Source organism: Mirounga leonina, unplaced genomic scaffold (assembly GCF_011800145.1).
Source record: "Mirounga leonina isolate KUSES-001 unplaced genomic scaffold, KU_Mleo_1.0 Mir_173, whole genome shotgun sequence".
Classification (NCBI taxonomy): domain Eukaryota; kingdom Metazoa; phylum Chordata; class Mammalia; order Carnivora; family Phocidae; genus Mirounga; species Mirounga leonina.
Window position 1 is genome coordinate 24,170,436 of NW_023270447.1, and position 25,583 is coordinate 24,196,018.

The window sequence follows — 25,583 nt, forward strand, 5'->3', positions numbered from 1 at the left end:
TTCCTGTTTAATCAAGAAGTTTAAGACAGACTTCAGTCATCAGGGACAACTGGGGAACAATACGTTTGCTTGCAGTTGTTTATTAAACAATCCCTAGGGTAGAAGCAGTGTGTATACCATGGCCTCTTATAAATCCACCCACTCGACGGAGAGCGAGAAAGCCGTGTCTGAGCCAGCTGACTTGTGGCGGGTGGTCCTCCGTCCCTGCAGGGCTCATCCACACGCAGTGGTACAGTGACCTGTTTATTCTGCGGAGCTCCAGCTGCCATGGTCCCCCGCGGGTCACCACCTGCGGCCGAGGAGAACTGGAGGCACGGATGTTTGTCATTGCCCAAACGCACTCCGTGGGTGCCTGCCCCTCCTCTGTGTGGCGGCGGCCTGGGAGCTTTACTCCCCGTAGAGGCACTGGGTGCCTTGTGGGGACAGACGGTCTCCATCAGAGCAATTTTGTACGCCTGACTTTACCATTCCTTCTTAAGAGACGGAGTGGCATGCAGTGTAAGCAAAGTTGAGTTTAGCGTTCTTAAGAGAAATGATCTAGGGTACGAAGATAGGGTGTCAGATTTGTACACTTAACAGGCATCCCTAAGTAAACATATTAGCTTTACCCAATGATAACAGAGGCTTCCAGCACTCTATTATAGACAACCTCCATTTACATTGAACCCCAAACAAATTGCCTCTCCTCTGTGTATTTTACCCTAACCCAGGATAGTGGCCGTTCATGAAACACGCGAGCTCTATTTATCTTAAAATTACTGAAGTATAGTGAAGTTCATAACATCCCCTCCTCTCTCTTTTAAATCTATTTTAGTATTTATTTATAGAACGGTTTTATATTTACAGAAAAATTGAGCAGATAGTATAGAGTTTCCGTGTTATACATCCCCTCCTGTACACAGTTTCTCCAATTATTTATATCTTCACCAGTATGGTACACTTATTACAATTAGTGAACTGATATGGAGACAGTATTATTAGCTGAAGTCCGTATTTTATTCAGATTTTCCTAGTTTTTGTCTAATGTCCCTTTTCTGTTCTAGGATCCAGAATACACATTATATTTAGATGTTATGTCTCCGTCGGTTCCTCTTAGCTGTGACAGTTTCTCAGGTTCTCCTTGGTTTTCATGACCTTGACAGTTTTTCAGGAGTCCTGGTCAGGAATTTTGCAGAATGTCACCCAATTGGGAATTGTCTGAGGTTTTTCTCATGATGAGACTGTGGTTGTGGGTTTGGGGAAGGAAGATCACAGAGTTAAGTGCCATTCTTAACATATATCAAGATTACAGATTGGCAATATGACTTATCACCACTGTTGTTGACCTTGATCACCTCGCTAAAATCATTTGTCAAGTTCTCCACTGAAAAGTGACTCCCTACCCCCACCCCTTACCTTTTCCTGCTGCCCTCTGGGAGAAATTATGTTCCCTTCTTTTAGAGCAGAGTGTCTATGCAATTTATTTGGAATTCTTCTGCATGGGAGATTTATCTCCTCTTTCTTGTTTGTTATTTTATTCTGTCATTTACTCACATCAGTATGCATTAAGGGTGTTTATTTTATACATTTGTTTATAGTCCAGTGCTATTTTATTTTGCTTCTCAAATTGTTTTAGCTTTGGTCATTGGGTCCCCCTCTCTTTTGAAGTTATGTTTAAAGAGGAGCCATAGTTTCTGATGTCCCTACACACAAGGGAGAGGTCTCTACTGTGAGACTGCCCTTCAGACCACCCTGTTCAAGGGTGGCAAACTCTATTCCTCACACCTCTCAGCTGCAGGGCTTGGCGCCAGGTCTGTGGAGGGAAATGAAAGAGTTGTGAGATCCAAATTAGAGAGTACGCTGAAGAAGAAAGTAATAATGCTCAGTTTGGATAAACAGGGGCATACAGGCATGTGTGCACAAGGACTTGATTTCGTTCTATGTCTAACAAGTGTTTACTGAGTGCCTACTATGTGCTGGGCATTGTTCCAGGTACTGGGGATGCACCTTAACGACACAGCGCCCCTGACTTCCTAACGTATGGGAACAGACCATAACCACAGTAGTTTCAGGTGGTGAGAAATGCTGCAGAGAGGGACCAAGAAGGATAGAGGGTGGAAGCGCAGCAGGGTGGTGTGAGGTGCTCTTTTAGGGGATGGCAGAGGAGGGATCTCTGATGCGGTGACATTTGAACAGGAATGAAGTGGGGCAATGAGCCTGTGGCTATCTGGGGGAGGAAGTGTCTGGGCAGAGGGAATAGCAAGACTAAAGGCTTTGAAACTAATGGCTAAAATGAACGTCAGGGATCGTATGTGGATTTAAATCTCCCGTGCTATCCTGATTTTGCCGTTAACGTGAATTACTGAAAAGAATTCAGTGAGCAGACGTGATTGCTTATGCAGGAGCGGTCTCTTTTCTCTGGTCGTTGGCACACCAGCTGACCTAATCTCTAACTCCCTTCTGGCTGGGGTTTCCAGAGAGGAGAGAACTGTTCTACCTTTGCAGGCCCTCGGAGATGAAAATATGCATAGCGCCCACTGACCTCATTCAGGATGCATCCAGTTTCATCCTAGGAGACAGAGGGAAGCGTTATTGAAAGCCAGCTAAAAGGCCAACAGCCCATGTCCTGTAAGATGTAGCTAGAAATAAAAGCTGCTTGAGTGGTTTTCAAATGTCTTAATTTTCATAATTGTTTCCACATTATGGGCTGGCTGAACATTTTTTCAGAGAATCAGGTTTGGGAGAGTCTAAATGAGAGCTTTGCTCATGAAGTTTTCATTTGGATTCCACATATAGACTTTCTAAACCATCATTTTATGAAGTCTTAAATTACTGAAGTTTGAAGTTGTGGTAATAGCTCCAAAGTTTAACATCTTTTGTTTTTGGGTCACAACTAGCCAAGTCCTCTAAACCTTTGGTATAAAAAAAAAAAGAAGAAAAGAAAGGAAAAAAAAAAGAAAAAAAAACCCAGCTTGGGATTTGGTGGAATTAAAGTTAGGAACATTAATCTTGAAATTGACCATATTGTGGGCCTACTTACCATAAAATTTGAAGACATATTTTCAGAAAAGTGCCTCTTCTGTGTTTCTCAGGGCTATTAAAAGAAAACAAAGAAACCCTAGGCGCACCTGAGTGGCTCAATCTGTTAAGCATCAGACTCTTGGTTTCAGCTCAAGCCCCTCATTTGGCTCTGTGCTCAGGGTGGAGTCTGCTTGAGATTCTCTCTCTCTCTCTCCCTCTCCCCCTCTTGCTCTGCCCCTCCCCATATCGTGTCTGTGTGCCTGATCTCTCTCTCTCTCAAATAAATAAATCTTTAAAAAGGAACCCTAAAGGCTATTTATAATGTCCCCCATTTTTTTTTTTATAGTACAAGACAGTCTTTGAATGTGTTTTGATTGGATCATTCTATTTTGATGATTCTATAGTTATTGTAAGTATGACTATAGTTCTTGGTCTGTCTGGTGTTTTGTTTGCCTGGGGAGAGGAAGTGTAATGTTGTCCATAAGCATGGGGTCCTGGGAGCACAGCTTCCCCAAAAGAACCCAGGGTCTTCTCTTACTGGTTGTATGACTGTTGGGAAGGGCACTTCAGTTTCCTCATCTGCAAAGTGGGTATGATAATAGTATCTACATCACTGTTGGGAGGATTAAATGAGATAACTCACTAGGCACAAAGCCATCACTCAAACACTAGCAATTAAGAATAGTAATAATGATATGGAGATATTCAGTAACTAACCCAAGAGCACAGTTAAGTGAAGCTATTCTCTAACTGACCTTTTCAGTGGGTGATGTGTAAGTCAGCAAAGATGTTTAATTGAACTTGTCATTTTAGTGGGGGAAGAGGTAGTATAGGATGGAGATTCATTCATCCCTTCCACAAATGCTGATCCTATGGACGTGATCTTTTTTTTTTTTAAGATTTTATTTATTTGAGAGAGAGTGAGAGAGAGAGTAAGAACACGAGTGAGGTGAGGGGCAGAGGGAGAAGCAGGCTCCCCTCTGAGCAAGGAGCCCGATGTGGGGCTTGATCCTGGGACTCCAGGATCATGACCTGAGCCAAAGGCAGACGCTTAACAGCTTAACTGACTGAGCCACCCAGGGGCCCCTACAGACGTGATTTTATGAGGCATGGTCCCTGCTGTACCGGAGCAGAACAGTCTAGCTGTGGGGGAATGGGCATAAAAATAAGAGAAAACACGTAACACAGGATAGGTGCTCTGGTGAAGATAAACAGGCCTCTAGGGTTACTTTGGATTGGTTGGAGAAGGTATCTCTGTGGAGGAGATGTTGAGGCTGGGATCACAGAATCATATTTTAAGGTTTGAGAGAGTTCAAGAGATGATACATTGATCATTTGTTAGAAGCTCCCTAAAGTTTTGGTAATTTGCAGCTAAGAAAATATGGTGATCCGTCATTAGTACGTCCTGGGGACTGTCAACAAGCTTGGCAGCATATGACAGGGAAGGAAAAAAAATCAAAAGCACTAATTCACAGAACTGCCAGTTATTCATTTTTGGAGCTCTGGGGTGATTGCATTAGGAAATGTTTTACAGGAGAGTTGGGGAGAGTGATGTCACAATTTGATTATAGTTGTCAATGTGTAAGGTTTTACAGCTACATGAAATTTTAAGTAGAAAACCATTTTATTTTCATTATCACTGAAAAACTCTAAAGTGTGCTGTGCTGGTGAGAGTAGTAATAATGAACATAGTGAATCCTTGAAGCTTCTCCTTTGAACATTAATTTTGATTTTTCGGAGCTGTATTTGTCAAAGAAAGGTTGAATACATTAAGTAGAATGTGTGTTCTGAAGACAGAATATTACACTAGCATTTAAAAGTCTATTTATTACAGAAAATGTGGAAGAGAAAAAACTGGAAAGAATTGTTTTTAAAATTAATTGTTTTGAAATTAGGAAAATTTAAAGTTTTATTGGTAGTATCTTTATACCAACATCTTTCTGACATATTAATTGATATTGCTGATGAGTTAGTCAAGGATAACATAACTTTTAAATTAGAAATGTGTTTCTCTTAGCTATCCAGAGCATATAGCAATTGATCCCTAATTCTACCATCCTTAATGAAGTATTTACACTTTTAAGATTTTTTCCTTATTTTTTCTATATTTTTAAAAGACAGTCAAGAAATGTGTGTGTATATGTCTTTGTGTATATAAAATATGTATGTATATGCATGCGTGCATATGTAATTATTTATAATTAAAATAATAGCATGTGCTTTTTCTCATTACCACAACTTCATGGTAAATATGATTTTCAGTAGCTGTACAATATTCATCCTATGGAATCTTTTTCACAGGTTCCCCACTTGAACTTTATTTGCTCTCATTGTTTGTTTCACCCAAAAGTAGGATTTGAGGCTGTGAGGTAGGGAGCTGCTTGGTAGGAATTCTGGTTAATTATGTTTTTTTTTCTGTGACTTCTCAACTTTGGAAGATAAAACTGCTTCTCAGTCTCAGGATGATTTTTTGTTAAAATATGTCTAAGAATGTGCCATTTGGGTTTTGATGGGGAGAAAGTTAAATTGGAAGATTTTTCAAGTAAGAATCATTGAGGATTTAGGATATCATATAATTACAAATTCCATCAAATTTGTGAACCAAAACTAAAATGTTAAGATCCCTTCAAAAGGAAATTAGGAAAATTTAAAGTTTTATTGGTAGTATCTTCATACCAACATCTTTCTGACATATTAATTGATATTGCTGATGAGTTAGTCAAGGATAACATAACTTTTAAATTAGAAATGTGTTTCTCTTAGCTATCCAGAGCATATAGCAAAATAAAATACATGAAATATTTTTTATTAGTGAAAGGACACATAATAATTGCACCATGAAAAATTTCTTTTGGATTATTTGTCTTGAATTTCTGTATACTTCCAACACTATTGAAAGCCTGAATTTTCTCCTTGAATATTTAAATTGAATTTTACTAGATTAGGGTCTTCTGTTCAATTCTCATATGCTGCTGGTGGGATTAGAAATATCATCTGTCTTAAGGGCAGTTCGACAGTCTGTATCAGAAGTCTTTAAATAAATTTATATTCTTTACTTCAACAACTTGAAATGTATGGATTAATCTTAAGCAAATAATTGGCCGAGTATGTAAAGATTAATGCACAAGAACCCAGCCTTGTTTATAGAGGCTAAATATTAGGGGCAACTGAAATATCCAACATTTAGGGGTTAGGTAAAGTGTGTTATGATCATATGCTGGAACATTATGAAGCTATTAAAATTATATATCTATATTTGAGAAAATTACCATGATACAGCATAGGTCTATTGGCCTGTTGTATGGAGCTATCTTCTATTGGCAGTTAAACATTTGTGAATGTCTGCCAAAGAGAGTAATTTTTGTTTTGTCATTAAAATCAAGTCCCCTTCCTTGTAATTGAAAGGCTCTAGAGTCATTTGTCTCTTGAGACCACTCCCAGTTTTTTATTGTAAGCTTATAAAATGATATTTTACCTTCCATTTGCTATGGCAGAGAAGTATGTATCTAATTCATTTAAAAGTATCATTACACCATTAAAATATAAATTAAAAAGAACACTGTCTAAGATAAATTTGTATTTTGTGCTACTTCAAATTGATATCTGATCGGCTTCCCCTGATTCTGGGTATGGTATTGGACTGCAGAATTTATGAGAACCTTAAAAGCTGGGGATTTCTATTAAGCTTTTGCTGTAGGAGCCACTTCATTCCCACCAGTGGACTGCTCAGTTTCTGGGCCTACTGGATCTCTGGTTCTCCAGTGAATAATTTGCAGCCTCGTTCCTTGACAGGGAGCCCACAGACATTCTCACTCTAAATTTCTGGCTTTCAACTCTGGTCTCCTTTGATTGGAAACTTTCATAGCTGTTCAGACCACTGTGAGGCAGAACTCCTGGTCTTTCCACCAAGCGTAGATGGAGAGGCATCCTAAGAGCTCCTCCCAACCCCTCCTTGGCCAGAATCCCTTAGTTTTGGTGTCCAAGAGATCTTGTCATGAGATGAGCATCTTCTGTCTGCCTGATACCCCAGTTTGGGGTCTACTTTCAGACATGTGTCCCAAGGACTTGCCCTCACTTGGCAGGTATGTTGTCACATCCTTGGACATCTGCCCAAACTCCAGAGCTCCGTCTTGTCCATGGAACCCTGCTCTTCCACCACCTGCTGTGTTGAAAGCCCAGGGAAGGAACCTGACTTAAAGTGATTGAGTTGGAAAATCAAGTAAGCACATTCACCACTGGTACAATTTGGATAAGGACAATAAGGAGAAAGTGAACAAAAAAGGAAGGAGGAGTACTGAGAACACAGTCTTCAGCCCTGTATCACATGCCTCATAAGTGTGCATTGTCATTATAGCTTGAAACCAAGAGATGGTGGAAGGAGGATCAGGAGTGGAATCAGAAGTGGTAGAAAATTATCTCTTGGGGAATCAATTTGATCATGTGAAGAGTAACTCAACACTCAGTTATCTTGGTGACAGTGTGCCTGGCATTACCAACTTGCCCTTGCCTAATGAACAGAACCCATAAATAATGAATGAGCTGGAAACCACCAGGAGAAAGCATTAATGTACTGTGCTATAATTATTACTGATGCAGAGTGGATATTGCAGGACTCAGAGTATTTGATCTATTGCTGATCCATGATTAGTCAGTCAGCCAGCCAGCCATTCAGCAAATATCTGTCATGAGGCAGCCCAGGCAGATGGGTCTTGGGATTATACTGGTGATCAAAAGAGACATAGACCCTCCCTCACACTTGCACCTAGCCTGGGAAACAGACAACAATTACTGATGCAAGATAAATGCTGTAATAAGAGGTCAGGGGCTAGAGTCCTGGAGCAAGGGACATTTACATCGGGATCTGAAGGATTAACAGAAGTTGGCCAGAACAGGGGCTTAGCAGTGGCAATTGGTGGTTCAGTGACTGAATTTGCAAAGAGTGATGTTTGTTTCTTCTTTAAATTTCTTTCTAGGATGTTCAGTCCTTCTCCACAATGAATGAGTGTTACTATGATAAGCGGATGGACTTTTTTTACAATAGGAGCAACACAGACACTGCCGATGAGTGGACAGGAACGAAGCTTGTGATTGTTTTGTGTGTTGGAACATTTTTCTGCCTGTTTATTTTTTTTTCGAATTCTCTAGTCATCGCAGCAGTGATCAAAAACAGAAAGTTTCATTTCCCCTTTTACTACCTGTTGGCTAACCTAGCTGCTGCGGATTTCTTTGCTGGAATTGCCTATGTATTCCTGATGTTTAACACTGGCCCCGTTTCAAAAACTTTGACGGTCAACCGCTGGTTTCTCCGCCAGGGTCTCCTGGACACCAGCTTGACCGCCTCGCTGACCAATTTGTTGGTTATTGCTGTGGAGAGGCACATGTCAATCATGAGGATGCGGATCCATAGCAACCTGACGAAAAAGAGGGTGACGCTGCTCATTTTGTTTATCTGGGCCATCGCGATCTTTATGGGGGCCGTCCCCACACTGGGCTGGAATTGCCTGTGTGATATCTCTGCCTGCTCTTCCCTGGCCCCCATTTACAGCAGGAGTTACCTCATTTTCTGGACTGTGTCCAACCTTGTAGCCTTCTTCATCATGGTTGTGGTGTACCTGAGGATCTACGTGTATGTCAAGAGGAAAACCAACGTTTTGTCTCCACATACAAGTGGGTCCATCAGCCGCCGGAGGACACCCATGAAGCTGATGAAGACGGTGATGACTGTCTTAGGTAAGGAGGAACCAAGTGAGCCATTTTCCCCATTCATTCAGCAAATGTTTATTGAGTGTCCAGAGTATGCAAGGTACTTACTAGGTAGTAGAAATGCAGTAGTGAACAAGAACAGTCATAAATCCCCAACCTGCTTGGAGCTTATACTCTAGTAGGGGAAGACAACATAAGTATTTTAATAGGGATAAACAAAATAATTTTATGATACATTTTAATATAACACTTATAAAGAGGCTAAACAGGTCTAGTTTGCAATTCTAGCTTCAGCTAGAAGATGACTTTGGAGCAGATGTGAAGGTGGTGAGGAAGTGAGCCGTGTGTGTTTGGGAAGGGCACCAGGCAGGAGATGCAGTAAGCACAGGAGCCCAGAACAGCAAGGAGGCCAGTGTGGCTGGAGTAGAGCGAGCTGGGAGAGTGGGAACATATGAGGTTGGAGGGTTAATGGGAGGTGTTGGGGCCACTCAGATCATGTAGGGCGGTGTAGTTATTCATAAGGACTTTGGATTTTCCGAGTGAGAAGAGAAGCCATGGGAAGGTTTTGAATAAGGGAGTAACATGATTGGACCTGCATTTTAATGGTATCTCTTTTTGGCTGCCATTTTGTGAGGAGCAAGGGCAAAGGCAAGAAAATTGCTGAAGAGGGTATTTTAGTACTCAGAGTGGTGGTAGGGACTGGGACCAGAGGGCAGTTGGGAGGTAGTGCTGTGTGGTTGGATTCTGGATGTTTTTTAAAGGTCAGGGTGATAGGATTTGCTGACGAGTAAGTATGAAGCAAAGTGAGAGGAGGAGGGAGAGTGGGGTGTGTCATTCTACCGACATGAGGAGGCTGAAGAGGTTTGTGGGGAAGGTCAGGAGTTTGGTTCTGGACAAATTAAATTTAGAATTGTATTTGGCATCCAAGTGAGTTATTGAATCAGGAGTTCAGGAATTAAGTCTGGACTGGAGATTCACTGAGAGTCATTGGGGGAAGAAATGGTATTTTAAACCTCAAGGCTGCATAAGCTCACCATGGTGAGGTGAATGTGGATGGTGAACATGGAGAAGAGGACCAAAGAACAAGCCTTGGGGCACTCCAGTGTGAGGAGGGTGGGTAGGCACGGAACAACCAACAGAAGAGCCCTCTAGGGAGTAGCCGGAAAACCCAGGGAAATACGGTGGCCTAGATGCTGTGAGAAGAGAGCCATCAAGGAAAGGGAGTATCAGCAATGTTAATACTCTTGGGAGGTGGAGTTAAATGAGGTCTTACCGGGCTTAGTTTAACAAACAAGTGGTTTTTAGGTGACTTTGAGATCACATTTGGTATAGCCAAGAGTCTGTTCTGAACAAAATGAAGAAAGAGAGGAGAGGCCTTAGGACAGCACGTGTGAACAGCTCTGAGGACTTTTGTTTTGCCCTGCCAGCCCTGTCCCTAGAAGATGTAGTTGGTGCAAAAAATTTTCCCTTTGTTTTGTTTTCTCTCTGGTAGGCTGCCCCCCAATTCCAGTCCAGGTCACAGGTAGAATTGGTGCTGTGTGGGTTCACAGGACTTGTCTTCTATGTTAGAGAGTCCAGAGTGGGGACTGTTCCTGAGAGAGGTCCCGGAGCATGTTCCTGTCAAGTCCTGATGTGAAGGAATTCTTGGGCAGCAATTCATAGTAGAGGATGCAGGGAATATGTGGTGTGGGATGGCAGCCAGCGGGATGTGTCTAGGTCCTGAAATTGCCAGTAAGGTATGGAAATCAGCAGACACACAGCGTGACTGTTAAAATGATTTCAAACTGAGGATTTATGTTAGTTAACAAGTATTTATATAGTCCTTACTATGTGTCAGGCATTGTCCTCACTGTTTTATGGAGTGTAATCTATTCCATCCTCATGCCAATCTTGTGATGTAGGTGGCTCCTGTTACCCTCGTTGCCCGGATGAAGAAACTGAGCAGAGCAGCCTGCCCAGGGCCACTCAGTGATGGATGCATAGGGCCCCCAACACACACTGTGCTGTTGGCCTTCAGAGCCCACGTGTTTAACACTATACTCTGCAGCCACTTTTGATTTATGTGGACTTTTACTGGTTTCCCTGGTTTCCTCTTTGTTTCCTCTTCTGTTTTGACCACGTCATTCTTCATTTAACCCCTTGACAAGAATGTAGGTTAAGAGTAAGAAAGGGAAGGGGGGTCACATTAATCAGTTTTTCCACCCTTGAACTAGACAGGATTTTGATGTTTTTGGCAAAGAGTAACTAACATTCAGTATTTATTGGTATTGTCCATGATGCTTAAAATAACTTGTAAGCATCATTGTTTGTCCATGTGTCTTGAAGGCCATGTGTCAAGAAGGTAATGACCTTCTTGATTAAAGAGAAAACTCTTTTTTTTCAGCATATTATGAATCATATACAGTGTGAGATGGAAAAGGTGTAATCTTAGGTGGGGAGAACAGGCTCCGTAGGACAGTCTTGGTCACTAGCTTCAGCCTGGACTGGTTACAGAAGGGTAAAATACAGGAACAGTGTGGTTTTGGCAGGTGTGGTTGGATAAGGGGGAAAAAAAACGGAATAAAGAGTGAAATTGCTAAGTAAGATGTGAGAAGTTGTGGTGCTGACATGGAACAATGTGGAGGAATTGGTTCATGGTGGGAAGACAGTTTGATGGCGAGGACCTGGGGAAGTTCCTTAGTGGTGAGACAGAAGGATCTGGTAGAAGATGAGAAGTCTGGGGACAGAGGAAGTGAAACTGAAGAGCTGGGTTGTATGAGGTTTTTAGGCTTCTAGATCCTGATTTCTTTGGATAATAGAAGATACGGTTTTAGTCTCAAATCTGTCATTTCCTATAAGGGTGATCTGAAGTACATTATTAGCTCACCTTTTCCTGGTTAAATTTCACCATTTGAGGTGGAATAGATAATCTTTAAATTCTTTCCAAGTTGTAAAATCCAACGATCCTGTTATAACAATAAGTAACCAAAGTCAACACAGAGTTCAGTGTGTTGACTGTGTATCAAAGCACAGAGTCTTTTTCCATAAAAGCATCAACCATAGTATCTCCTTAGGGAGGAAGCCCCTCAGTTGCTCACTGTGATGCGTGTAAAAGTTCCGTTGCGTAACACAAGTGTGTCCCAAATGATAGTATCTTTGAAAAATCAACAATGCTGGCTTTACCATCATTGTAGTTACTGGTTCTAAGTATGTGTAAATTAATAGCTTAATATTTATTTCTGTAATGATTATCTGATTTAATCATTTAAACCTTTCTGCTTACATTGATATATATGTTGTAGGAAAGGTTAAGATGGAAGTTTCTTATAAATATGCCTTCTTTTAAATATTAGAAAGCCAATCCATAAATATATATTAACTGTCTCTTAAACAGCACCTAAAAGGCAGAGTTGCATGAATTCAGGGAGCTGAATCTCATTTCCGAGAAGGAAGATGGGATAGACAGGTGGAGTTTGGGGACGGCTTTTTGGAGGGCTTGGGATGTGATCTGGAAGGATGGGTGGGATTTGAATGGGCAGGAGGGAAAGATATTTTAAGTCAGAGAAATGGCAAAATCAAAAGCGACAGTAGAAACATCTAAACTTGCATAGTACCATAAGGAAAGCCCTTGCCAGATGCATGTTGTGGTACAACAGAAAATAGCTCAATTGTGCATCACATAGACTAAAATTGGAGCGATACAGAGAAGATTAGCATGGCCCCTGCACAAGGATGACAGGAAAATTCATGAAGTGTTCTGTATTTTTTCAGCCATCAAAAAAAAAAAAAAAAAAAAGGAAAGAAATCTTGCCATTTGCAACGACATGGATGGAACTAGAAGGTATTATGCTAAGTGAAATAAGTCAATCAGAGAAAGACAATTATCATGTGATCTCACTCATTTGTGGGATTTAAGAAACAAAACAGAAGATCATAGGGGAAGAGAGGGAAAAATAAAACAAGACGAAATCAAAGAGGGAGACAAACCATAAGAGACTCTTAATCATAGGAAACAAACTGAGGGTTGCTGGAGGGGAGGAGGATGGGGTAACCGGGGATTGGACACTGGGGAAGGATCATGATGTAATGAGTGCTGGGTATTATATGACTGGTGAATCACTGACCTCTACCTCTGAAACTAATAATACACTATTGGTGAATTAATTTAACTTAAAAAAAAAAAAAAGGAAAAGGAAATAGCTCAGTGTGAGCCAGGAAAGTTTAGTTGGCCATCCTCTTTGGAAGGAGAGAGGGAGACCAGATGACCTTTGTGTTTCTTTCCAGCATTAGTATTTTGGCTGCACACAAAGCATACAGAGCTGGACAGGGGGCAGATTTTTTTCCTTGTTGAGGGAGGTGGTGGTAGTGACAATGGTGGTGTGAATCTTGAATCTGTATGTGAGTGGAAAGGCATTTAGGTGTTGTGTTCCCATTTTAGCAGCCCTGAGGCAGAAAGCTGGCTCATTTCTGAGTCATGATGTACGATGAGCCCTTTACATGAGAGAAGTTGCTTATTGAATGTTCCCATGGAAAAGACATTGGGCACATATGATCCTGCTTTCTATAGGGCACCAAGGCCCTGCCTAAGAGAGAGCCATGTATTTTGAAATCCTACTTGTTAACAAGCCTGATCGGCCTTAACAACCAAGTAAGAAGCCCCCCTTGGGAAAGCTTCTCATTTATTGTCAGACAACCCACGCCGTGAGCTGTGCACATGGGGATGTTCTGTTTCCTGGGAAATGGCCTGGATTTTCTTCTTTTTTTGCAGAGTCTTGAAAGGTAAAAGAAAAGTAGGCTGAGGGGAGTTGTGAGCCATACTCTTGAAATCTTCCATAAAAACATCTTCCATAAACCTTCTTGTCTTTCAGGATGGTGTTTTTCAAACCTCAGGTTGTGACCCACTGGCAAGTAATGAAATCAATTAGGAGATTCTAATTGACACTTTCTGTGTGTGCACAGGATTGTAATATAAAATGTATTTCTTAACACGGGTTATGGTCAAGTATGTTTGAAAAGCCATGGTCTTAGGATCAAGGTCTCTTTTCTGGCTAATAATGACTGAAATCTTTTAAATTACGAGAAGCATTATGGTTAAGGGACCTTGAAAAGGTTTGTGGTAACTGAAACAAAGAGCTGGATGTTTTTCTTGTCATTCTCCCTCCACCCCTGCACTTAGGTCAGTGCTAAATCCTCCTTGCTTTCTCGCAGGGGAGAAAGGAAAGAGGAAGAGTGGTGATAAAGAAACAGTGCTGGGAGTTCTCACACTGGAAAGAAATGGGTGAAAATTAAGTTCATCACAAGCCTTGCTAGAGTACTAATAATAGGCGTACACGTTGTTTCTGCAGCACTGTCCTTTTCAGTGTTTTAATACGTGTTCTCATTCCGTTTCGGGAAATCCTGCAAGATAAGTGGGAAAGATATTATTCTATTTTCCTGACGCTCCCTTAGATGCACCCTCCACTCAGCTATAATTGTTAATGGTTTTTTGTTTGGCGTCTCTAAGCCTTGCACATAGTGGAATACCTTCCCCCTTGTTCTGTCTGGGAAACTCCCATTCATCTCGTAAGACTCAACTCAAGGGTTTATCTTCTGTGAATTTTTCCTTGCCTACCTAGGTAAACCTGCTTACGATGTCCTTTGGGCCGCCTCTCTATTTCGTTCATACTTCAGTCCATCCACTTACTTGTTACATGCCTTCATTTTGAACTAGAGTGTGCGTGCTTTGAAGTCAGAGATGGTACCTTATTTATCTATCTTTGCATATCTAACATGGAGCACACTCTCTGGAACATATGTGTTGAGATTGTAATAGAATGAGGGAATGAATGAGGAAATGGAGGTTTAGGGAAGTTAAGTGGCTTTTCAAAAGCTGGATCTGAAAGTAGAAACTGGGTTTCTTCACATCCAGCCTGGCCTTTGGCAGGATCTGGCTGTAATAGGCCTATGAGGTAGATGGTGACTGAGGAATGATGTGTCTCCCATTTTATAATATGGCAAACAGAGGTCTTAGAAGGGTGATTGGTAGTGCTGTCTTGGGAAGAGGAAAACAAATGAACATTTTTTGAGCGCCTACCAGTAGGAAGTCTGCAAGTTACATGCTTTGGGGGATTTCAGTTCACTTAGCCCTCATAATAATGCTACGCAGATCTGTTTTGTGAATAAGGAAATTTGGGTGGACTTAAGTGTCTTGCCCATAGACCCATAGTAGCAAAAATAATAACAGTTAACATTCACTTTGTGCTGTACATGGTTCTGGCATTTGGCATGTTCATTTAATCTCCTTGACAGCTCTTTTGAGGGAGGTTCTGTTATTATTGCCAGAGGAGGAAACTGAGGCCTGGAGAGTTTTAGTGTCTTGCCTAAGATTAGTAGCAGAGCTGAGATTTGAATCCAAGCAGATTGGCTTCAGGACCCCACTCTTCAAGGTTAACGAGCACCTTCACATAAGTGATAGGGATAGAACAACAGCGACCCCAGGAATGAGGTTTTTAACTTGTATCTCCCTTGATTTCTAGTTATTTCTGTGAAGTCACTTGAACTCTCAACATTGAGTTTGCTCTTGCTTTGTGATAAAGATTTCTGCCGTGTGATAGTGACCGATGTGACAACATCTCTTGGGGGAATGACAGCCGCCCCCTCTTGAAACTTTATGCAAGACGTAGACGGCAAGAACAGGTGCTTGGGAATAGGGAGGGAACCAGATTTCAGTCTTGGCTTTGCCACTTCCAAGTTATGTGACCCTGAGCAATCTGTGACTTATTTTCATAGACGTGGGGATAATATCAGTACCTCTGGCATGGCAAGGCTTTGAGGATGTAGTGAGACAATGCACATACAAGTACCTAGAATAGTGCTTGGAACATAGTATGTGCTAAGTCAATATGGCTACTCTTCTTAGGCCTTAGTTTGACTCTAAAGAGCCTGGCCTGCCCTACATTTAAGCAGAGTGCCCTTTTATTCCCAGTAACGTCACATGTCCTGTGAAGAGGGAGGCCAGGGGCCTACCATCGGTACCATCATGGCGGCAGGTTTTGTAATGGGGACAGATGGTCAGGAAGAAGTTGCCTGGGTGGGCTGCCTGACAGCTGATGAAGGCACCAGCTCAGTTCCTGGAGACCCAGGCCCACTTGGACACTGGGCACCACAGAACTGAAAAGCTCCGAGTTTGCATCACTAGACCCCGTAGACGCCAACGCCAGCCACGAAATGCTGTTAACGATTTCTGTCTCTGACAGATGATCTTTGCATTAATAATTCATTTCACTTTGGCAACATTTATGAATAAAACATAAGTGAGACCCTGACCATTAAGTGTTAGCTTAATAAGAATCCCGTAATACAGCACCGCCATCTTGTGTGTAATCTAGAAGACATTCCTCCTAAGAAACGGTCCTGTCTTGCTAATGAATCCTACCAGGATGCCTTGTTAGTCGAGTACTGTTACCACCTATCCCAGGGTTGGGAAGTTGGCTCTTTGTCTGAAAACAGCTGAGGCCAGAACCTAGGCCTTTTGATATTATTTATAGGTTTCATCAATGACATGTCCTTGTTCCATTAAAAAATTTAAAAAAAAGTGGACACCCGCACATACATACACACAAACACACACACAACACACACAGAGAAACCAGGAATCAAGAAACGCTAACAGAATGCCAGGAGATCCTACATTTGTTTTCAGCTTTAGTAGCCTGGTGGTAGCTTCTGCAGGGCAGAAGCCTACTTTCAGTGTTTGCTGCCTTGCATGCCTGAGTTATCAAGTATCTGTTTAAAAAAAAAAAAAGTGAATTAAATTAAATTTAAAAAAATAAATAAATAAAAAATATTTTTTAAAAAAGTGAAAGTTTTGCCTTAAGAAATGCTGAAATGATCAGATCGTTGGCTCGTAGGAGTTCTCTTGTTGCTGGGCAGTCCTATCAGGCGGAGAATGACTAAATCTTTTCAGAGTCAAGCCATTCTGTGAGTGCTCACATGGCCCCCCTGGGTTGTGGCCTCCCACAATACTGCTTGACGTGCACCTTCTGTCCTCAGGGGCGACATGGTGATGGAGAAGACCTCACCGTCTGCTCACAAGGACAGGTTCAAGTTCAACCCCACTGTTGTGTGCCCCTCCATCCCACCGTTTCAAGTTGCCTTCACTTCTTCACAGCCCGTCCACCCAGACGTGTTTGGAAGTCTCTGCCTCCCCTCTGCCTGGGTGGCTGTTTGGGTCTCTCTGACTCTCAGTGCTTTCTTTCCCTCCTGCTTCACTCCTTCACATGCCTCCCTCTGCAGTCAGGTCTAAAGTAATTTTTCCAACTCATTGTTCTCATGTCCAGTACAGTCCCTGCCCTGCTTTCTTTCTTCCATTTCTTCTACACACCCCTTCAGTTCTGTCACACCAAATACGACTCAGCTTCTTTTATTCCCCTAGCACACTTCCTCCTTCAGAACAGTTTTTCTGGCGGGTTTTCTTTTCTTTCTTTTTTTAATGTTATGTTAATCACCATACATTACATCATTGGTTTTTTCTTTTTAAAGAAATCTGAAGCCTTCCTCTTCAGCTGGAAGATATTCAGCAATTCAACAATTATTGACTATTTCCCAAGTGTGAGGTACAGAAACGCTTCTCAAATTCTACCTTTGTGTTTTCCTCCCCTCCAGCTTTTTGAAGAATAATTGACAAATGTAGCTGGGTATGTTTAAAGTATCTGACATGATGACGTGATATACATATACGTTGTAGAATAATTACCAAGATCGAGATAATTTATACATTCATCCCTTCCTTCCTTCCTTCCTCTTTTGCTGTGAGAATGCTTAAGATCTATTCTCAGCAGCTTTCAAGTACACAATACTGTGTTATTAACTATGGGCATCACATTGTATGTTAGATTCTCAGAACTTACAATTCTTATTACTAAATATTTGTACATTTTGACCTACATCTCCCCATTCCCCCTCCCCCTGGCAACCACCATTCTATTCTCTGTTTCTATGAAATTGGCTTTTTCTTCCCTTTTATCCCCCTTACGAATACACATATAAGTGATACCACACAGTGTTTGTCTTTCTCTGGGTTATTTCACTTAGCAGAGATGTTCCATTACCTAGCTACATCCAGTGCTCCTGCCAGCACCTAGCCAGCCTCCTGGAAGGTTGAGATTTCCAGTAATGCCTTCTCTCAGGGCCTCCATTTCTGCCAAAGGGGAACGTGGCTATTGTCTATTATCCAGGTGTCACACTACTGGGCTCATACCTGGAATAGCATGGTTTGTGCTGACCCATGGTAGAATTTTATCAAGTCCGTGCTAACATTGTGTGTATTTTTAGACTTTCAGCTGGGAGCCACTGCATTGTGTGTAGCTAAAGCCAACAGGTTGGGTGGGGGGATTGGAATCATGGCCTGGTCACATCTAGGGATCAACGTAGAAGCTGAAATAGAGGGCAGGTGAACCAGAAGTATTGGCTGGGGGACACCATAGGTGAGCAGCCCTTCACCCTGCTCTGACAGTTGTCCCTCTACTCCAGCTACCCACTCTCCTTCACCACCAGACTGTTGGTATAACAGCAGCATGTGAGAAGGAAAGACCCTGTTACCTCGAAGAATCAGTATCTGTTGAGAGGTTTGTCCAGGTTCACCTTGTAAATCATTGTTGGTATTGTGGCTGGAGCTCTGGACTTCCAAGTTCCTGCTTTTCTAATGGGTCTCCCTTCTGCCTTGGTGAAATATACCTGTCCTTGGATGGCTAAGTGACCATGATATATACCAAGAGTTGTTTGTTTTCATCAAATCAGAGAGTTCATGGCCCAGCACTGGGCCTGTTTTATCCTTTTGGTTTTCTGAACAGGGAGAGATTTCTGGTTTTTACATTTTCTCATCATAAACATGTATTGGGTACCTCTGCCCTAAAGGCACTACAAATCTGTGCTTGTTCTGATGTTTTATGGTTGTCAGGAGATGACCAAGGTTCATGAATCAATGGTTGGGTCATATGTGAGGTAGATTACACAGAGGCAGATCTGCTCCGTTGGCTTTTTGTACGTAAGATTTAAAGGGAACCCTGTTTATAGGCTGATCTGAGAAAATAAGGTTACCAAAAAAATAACTACCAGGATAACTGAAGGAACAAATAAATATACAGAAGGGCCAAGTGAGGGTGCCCAGGCAAAAAACACTGTGGGTTTGGATAGTCTGTGGAGGCTTCCTTGAAGAGGCAGGATATGAGCCAGCTCTCAGTATAACAGGTGGAGAAGAGAGGGCAAAGCCTTGTAGACCCGTGGGATGGCAGGATGGAAGACAGGCATACACATATCCAGGGAGACCATACTGAGGCCAAGAGTGGGAAGGGGGACAGGGTAGACCCATTTCTGGAATAAGGTGTTTGCAGAGTAATGACAGTCTGGTTTGAGAGGCATACTGGAGTCAGAGAATGGAAGGCCTTGAATCCCAAGATGGTGTGGACTTCATTGTCAAATGTCTACAGAGGCCGGGCTGATGACATGGGTGCCTGGGTTGGCCTTGGACTTATAAGGCAATAGGGAGGGGTGGCACCTGTGGCTGCCTGGACAGATTCAACTTTGGTTAAAAGATGCTATAGGCCGAATTATATAGGTCTGTGGCCACAGCTAAACTGCCTCACTGGCAATGGAGAGCCCTTGTGGGGTCTTGAGGGCATTGATGGGTTGAGAGGAAGGTGGCAGCTGCTAAATGTAGAATTTTAGGAAGATGGGGGCTGGTTGAAGAGGGAGAGATCATTTAGGAGATTGCTGGAATTGGCCCAAAGCTCTGTGGGTGGTAGGTAGCTCAGATGCCCCAGAGAAGGCAGAGCTGGCCCCTTCCACAGCAGGCAGGTACAGCTGTCAGCAGGCACCAAGTCTACGTGGGCCAGGACGAGCAGCCAGGGAAGCCCAGCAGGGGGGCAGAAGGGGAGCAGGCCAGTGGGGCATGGACTTGCAGAAACCTGGCAAGACACAGAGATCAAATAAGCAGAAGGTCAAGGGCAGAGAAACTTGGAAGCAGGAAGCAGAGAGCCACCCTGGAAACTGAGATTCAGGGGCGGGAATTCATCCTGGAAACTAAGATTTCTGAAAGCCTTTGAGCTTTGCCCTTTCTCAACCCCCAGCTGACCTCACCTTCCTTACTTCCTTCTAACCCTTCTAACCAAGAAGATAGAAGATGTCTGACATGAATGTTCTTATTACCCCTCCCTGCACCATTTTAGCTAATCTGCAACGGCCTCATCTTTATGTTCTAGCTTTCTACAAGAGCCCATTACTTCCAGCCTTCCCAGGAGCCTATTCTCATTACTCTTGCTCGGCTATGTATTTGACCATTGAAAAATACAGTGCCTGACCTTACGTCCCCTTTCTAACTACTGTTCTTTCTTTCTTATCCCATTTTCTTAATACCCCAAGCCATGGTAAGCTAGCTCTGCCCCTATTAGGATTGTGCTGATGAAGCCCCCATTGCCCTCCTAACTGCCCGCTCTAGTGATCTGACTGGAGCTCCCTGTTGCACAGTTGCCTGCCTCATGCTACCCTTTGATGGTTTCTTCCCTCTTCAGTTCCTTCTCTGTCTCTTGTCCAGTCCCTCCCATCTCTGGTCATCCCGGAAATGCCCTTTGTTCCTGTCCCCTGTGGCTGCCCAAGTTCTCTTAAGATGACCTTCCTTTGTGGCTTGGACCAGTGCCTCTCTGTGAATGCTGCTCAAAGCCGTGTCTCCATCCTCGTCCTCTCTCACAAGATCCAGATCTCTATTTCCAGCTGTGGATTGCCCACATGCAGCCAGATGCCCTGCAGGCCCAGCTCCGTGGGTCATATAGTGCGTCTACAGTGGAGGTCCCATCTGCCTTGCCTTCCAAACTGGAACACTTAGTATGGCCATCTCTCTCACCATCTATATCCATTTAGTTACCAGATCTGCTTGAGGGGTGTCTCAGATCCTACCGAATCCCCTTAGGCTGACCCTCACCATTCTGTTGCTTCCCATCATCGCTGGATTCCCTCCTCCCAGCTTTCCCGCCCCAGGCCTTCCTTCATACCACCAGCCAAGGTACCATCCTAAAAACACAATGAACTGTGTCTAATCTTTTCTGGGCCCTTCTTGTATTCTAGATAAAGCCCAAATTACCGAGCTGGAATTAGGAGGCCACTTTCACAATTCTGGTCCCAACCTTCTTTTCTAAACATCCCCCTTATCACACAGCCCGGTCTTCTGTGGGGCTAAGCTTCTCCCCATTCTGCTGCTGGGCAGGGTCTGCTTGATGCTCCTCTTGAGTAATCCTTTTTTTTTTTTTTTTTTTTTTTAATATGGGTGCTAGAGATAGACCACCTGTTTGTTTGTTTTTTTAATTCTTTAAAAAAATTTTTTTAAAGTAATTTCTACACTTAACAAGGGGCTCAAACCCATGACCCTGGGATCAAGAGTAGCATGCTCTACCTGCTGGGCCAGCCAGGTGCCCCTCTTGCGTATTCTTAGCATGACAAACTCCCTATCTATCTTTTAAGATCCTTCTCTGTTATAGTTTCTGATTCTCCCAAAGTTAATTATCCAGAGCTTCTATAGAATACTATTTATATGTATAAAAGTATTTAGCCCATTTTATTATAATTTATTTGCTAAGTGCCTGTATCTCTGACTAGACTGAGCTCGTCAAGGACAGGACTGTGCCTGTCTTCATTTCTGTAGTGCCTGGCACACAGTAGTTACTCAATAAACATTCATTGTTTCTATAATGATCTAACAAACATATTAACCGGATGGGTCCTGGCACAGGCCCTGAGCAGCTGCTCCAACCTCCATCCTTGTCCTGGTCATAATCACAGGGAAGGTCCTACTGCCGCTCGGGATCCTCCTTACCCTGTGATATCATGACATGATTTGCCTTCTGGAATGCCGGCCCCCGATGTCCTGGCTCTTACCAGTGGTCTTTTTGAGCTGGGGGGAGTTTGAAGCGGGTACCAAATAAACCTTAAGTGAGTGACTCTAAGGCATAAAAGGAGATTCCTGTGGTAGGAATGGGATTAGAGGTGGAGAAATTGCCAGAGAATACATGGTTATTATAGTCTTCAATTCCCTCCTTCGAGCATTAGCTGGTTACTTGGGAGGCCGTTATATCAGGGCTGCAGACAGGACTGGCTGCACAATTCACGGGCCCCTTATAAAAAAAGAAAAAAGGCAGGAAGAAAAGTGCTGCTAAAGGCACTAAGATCTAAAGCTCTCCTTTCTTCTGGACATCTCCGCTCACACTCATGCCCTGTCGTCCCGCCAAACTTGACTTACAAACTGTAAGTTCAAAGGCAAACTTACTGAGGATTTCAGGATGGAGACAGCCGATCTTGAAGCGGAGCTCAGGGGCCCGGTGAGCGTGGGCTCTGTGTGACCATGCAGGCCACAGGCCCGCCGGGCTGCTCTAGCTGCTGAGTGTAACCTCCCAGCCGTAACTAGCCCAGGACCACATGCAGCGACTCCCGTCTCATTGAGTTTATCCTCCCCCAGGATTACAAGGGCCAGCCATGTGTGTTGTCTCATGATCCATCTCCTCCACTGTGAGAAGTATTTTCTTAGAAGCTTCCTTGTCTTCTTCAGGGTAAGGCTCCTTATCACCAGCCTCGAGCACTGATGGGGGTACACAGGGCCCGTGTGGCTGAGACAGTCCCCGGAGCTCCCACGTACAGCTCATATGTTACTGGGCTTTCAGCACTTCACCAGTGAGGCAAAGACCCATCTGTTCCTGCCCTTTGTCTGTTCTCGGTCTTCCTAGCTGGGCCCAAGGTAAGGCTTGTCAGTGCTCTATCCAGAACAGTCCCCCTCATGACTGGGCTCACCTAAAGAACACCACAAACGGGCCTCATATGAAAGGTCAGAACTTTTTGCGTGACTTAAACAATTCCTTCTTGGAATATCAGTGTTACCCTTCCCAGGATGTGTTCCAAGCTCCTGGGTGCTGGGACTCCTTGGAGTTAGGCCTGATGTTCTTTTGAAGGCTCTGAGCTCTGGAGGAGTTATACTGAGTCTACTTAGATTGGAAAACCTGTAGCAAAGTTCCTGGGATTGACATGGCCACTTGGATGTCCTGCTCCTCCTCCAGGGACACACAGCCAACTTGTGAAGTCCTACGAGGAGAGTTCGGTGCTGTCCACAGCGGCCGGGGCTCATCCTCAGGATGCTGCGGTGGCATAGCAGACGCAAGTGCTTGTGGGCTCTGTAGCTTAGACTCTGAAATTCTGTCTCTTCGGTAGCATGGAATGGACCCTCAGAAGGACAAACAAGTGGCCCTATAAGAGGTTTGTGCTAATCCATGGGCTAATACTGGACTCTCTCCCATTTGCTCTAACTTCGAAAGGAAATTATGTTCCTTTGCTTTAAGACAGCTTTCACTTTAGAGAGTGCCATGAGCCTGGAGAATCTTTAGGGTTCCTGATTCTTCTTTGCTGGCCTCTGTATAATAAGGGATCATGTAGACCCTTCTGACTGTAGGAGTCTCTCTGGATGTGGTCAGAGAGGGATAATGCCAAGGACCGGCCACTGGATTCTGGACTTCTGTCCTTTGGGGTAGGGGGACAGTGCTAACCTGAGGATCCTGCAGGGGCAGTCTGGAAGTTCTTAAGTTGAGGATTTTCTTGACTTCCTTTGCGTTTAGGAAGGGGAGGTAACATAGGAGAGTTCACTGGGTAGTTGGGCTCAGCCTGAGGAGTCTCAGTGATTGTGGGGTAGAGGGGCTGTGGCCTTCAGGATCCACACAGAAAGGTGGGTTCTCTATTCTGAGGAGTTCTCTGGGACTTGGCTCTGCAGCCCCTCTGAAGCACTTTGGGCTAGCCTCTGGGGACCTGGGGCCCTCAAGAGGCTTCAGGGGAGAGCAGCTATCTTGGATCATTCAGAGACTGGTGTGACCAGGCATCAGATGTTCAAAGAACACGACCGAGCCAGGGGGCGTCAGGCTCATGAGCCAGGGGCAGCCTTGGACAGTAGAAAAGAGAGTATACTAGGGTCTGAGGGTTCTTAACCTCTTTCCCTTACGGTCCCTCGAAGACATATTGGAGTATATTAATGCATGTTCTGTAGTTATCAGTCAGGGGGCAGTAGGCTGAGACAACCCTTCATCCAGTGAACGGAAAAGGTTGGATGCCATTCTTATAGCACTTATGTCTTCATTGGAGATGAAGATTTCTAGCATCCCTGGGATCCTCTTGAGCTTTCTAGAGAGCTCTCTGGGCATTCACTTGGCATGGGAAATAGATGGACACCTGGAGACCTGAGGGGACAACTGGCCCGCTGGACCCTTGGCCCCCTGGGTGGAGCTTCTCCAGCACCTCCAGACCAGGAACGGGTCACAATGTGATGACAGAAAGTAGTACAGGTGGGAGCTACCACATTTAGATGGAAAGCATTTGTTCCCTTCAAGCTGCCACTGTCCAGGCTCTGTGGCAGGTGAAAGGTGGGCATGGCTGCGGGGCCGGGGCCGGGGCTGTGAGAGGAGGCAGTGGGCCGGGAGCTGGCTGGATCTGGGCAAGCTCACAAGGGCCCGTGCCTGCTGAGTGAGGCAGGGCTGAGGGAGTGCCACAGGCAGATCAGGGGAGAGTGGCAGGTCCTAGGGGCCAGCCCAGTAGCACGGGCCCTGGAATAATGCCAGGAGCTAGCAAGGAAGGGCTGGGGTCCGGGCAGGAGAGCTGGGGACAACAGATGTCACTTCCGCCAACCACCTGGAACAGGAAGCCACCTCAAAATCAGTCGTTGGAAGTCAGGGAAACTTGACTGCAGGTAATGGGAATCTGGTCACTGACCTGAGCCGAGCTGGGGATCAGGATGGGCGGATGCCTCCTCTGGAGGGCTGCAGGTCCCCGAGAGACTGGCAGGAGTCAAGGAGAGGCCCAGTCGCAGCAGCCTGGTACCAGTCAGGTTACCATGGAGACATAATGAGTGGGGCTAGAGTATAAAGCAGAAACCAGGAATGTGGCCGAATGGAGGCTGGGGGCTCCTCAGATTCTTCCTGATGAGAGGTGGGCTCTGACCGGCTCCCAGGGCTTGGTTGGCAGAGCTGCAGGAAGAGGGCCCAGACAGTCTGTTACAGAAGTGAGGCTTCAGGACGGGGGGATGGTGCGTTGGATCAGGATCACACAGGTGCAAGCTCTCCCTCCTGTCCTGCACACACGCACCACTTTCTACTTCAGTGGTCTGCTCGTAGAGCCCTGACCTGCACGTTTTGAAGAAACTACCCAGGCCCCATGCAGAAACACTTCACAGAAGCAAGAGTTACTATGATGGCAGTGAGAAAACTGGAAAAATAGATTTAAAAGGCATTAAAAGGACGGCTGCCTGAGGAAGGGCAGGCATATCATGCACGAGGGGAGCAGCAAAAGGATGAACCCCGCTTCAGAGCTTTGCATTTGGATGACCGAAAGAACAACAGAAGAATGCTTTATGAACAGAAGTTCAATGAAATAGACCCAAAGCAGAATCTCTGATATTCTTAGAGAACAGAAAACATCGTATTTTTAAAACGTTTGGAAACCACCCCCTCACCCCAGTCTCGAGGAGCAGAAAAGTCCCTCGAAAGCTCCAGGTAGCACACCGAAGCCGCATCACCCGCTCTGAGGGGGCCCATCTATTTAATACACTTCTTCTCTCCTGACTGTATATCAAGAGACTTAACAAATTTTTGTCATTGTCTTGTTCTTTTAGTTATCAGGAGTAAACTATTTTGTTAGGTTGAAATTAGCTCATTTGCATTTGTATCAGATCTCATTTGCTCTGACACAAACAATCCCTTTGTGGGTAATGAAAACAATTTAATGGCGTGGTCTGAAGGAGAAAACAATATTACTCAAGCTATTAACACCAGGGGACTGCTCGCTGACCTCTCACAATGACCTGCAAACTGTGCTTCCAATATTATTGCACTCCTGAGGAAGCATGGAAT

At 44.0% G+C, this 25,583-nt stretch overlaps 1 protein-coding gene and 1 pseudogene across 1 annotated transcript in view; both read left to right on the forward strand.

Moving 5' to 3' along the window:
• Window positions 1–25,583, forward strand: part of LPAR3 (lysophosphatidic acid receptor 3) — a 74,027-nt gene that overhangs the window by 16,059 nt on the left and 32,385 nt on the right. Inside the window, exon 3 of the mRNA XM_035018148.1 lies at window positions 7,974–8,730. Coding sequence (XP_034874039.1) covers window positions 7,974–8,730 — 757 coding nt within the window. The remainder of the gene's footprint in view (window positions 1–7,973; window positions 8,731–25,583) is intronic.
• Window positions 12,353–12,449, forward strand: LOC118020418 (annotated as a pseudogene).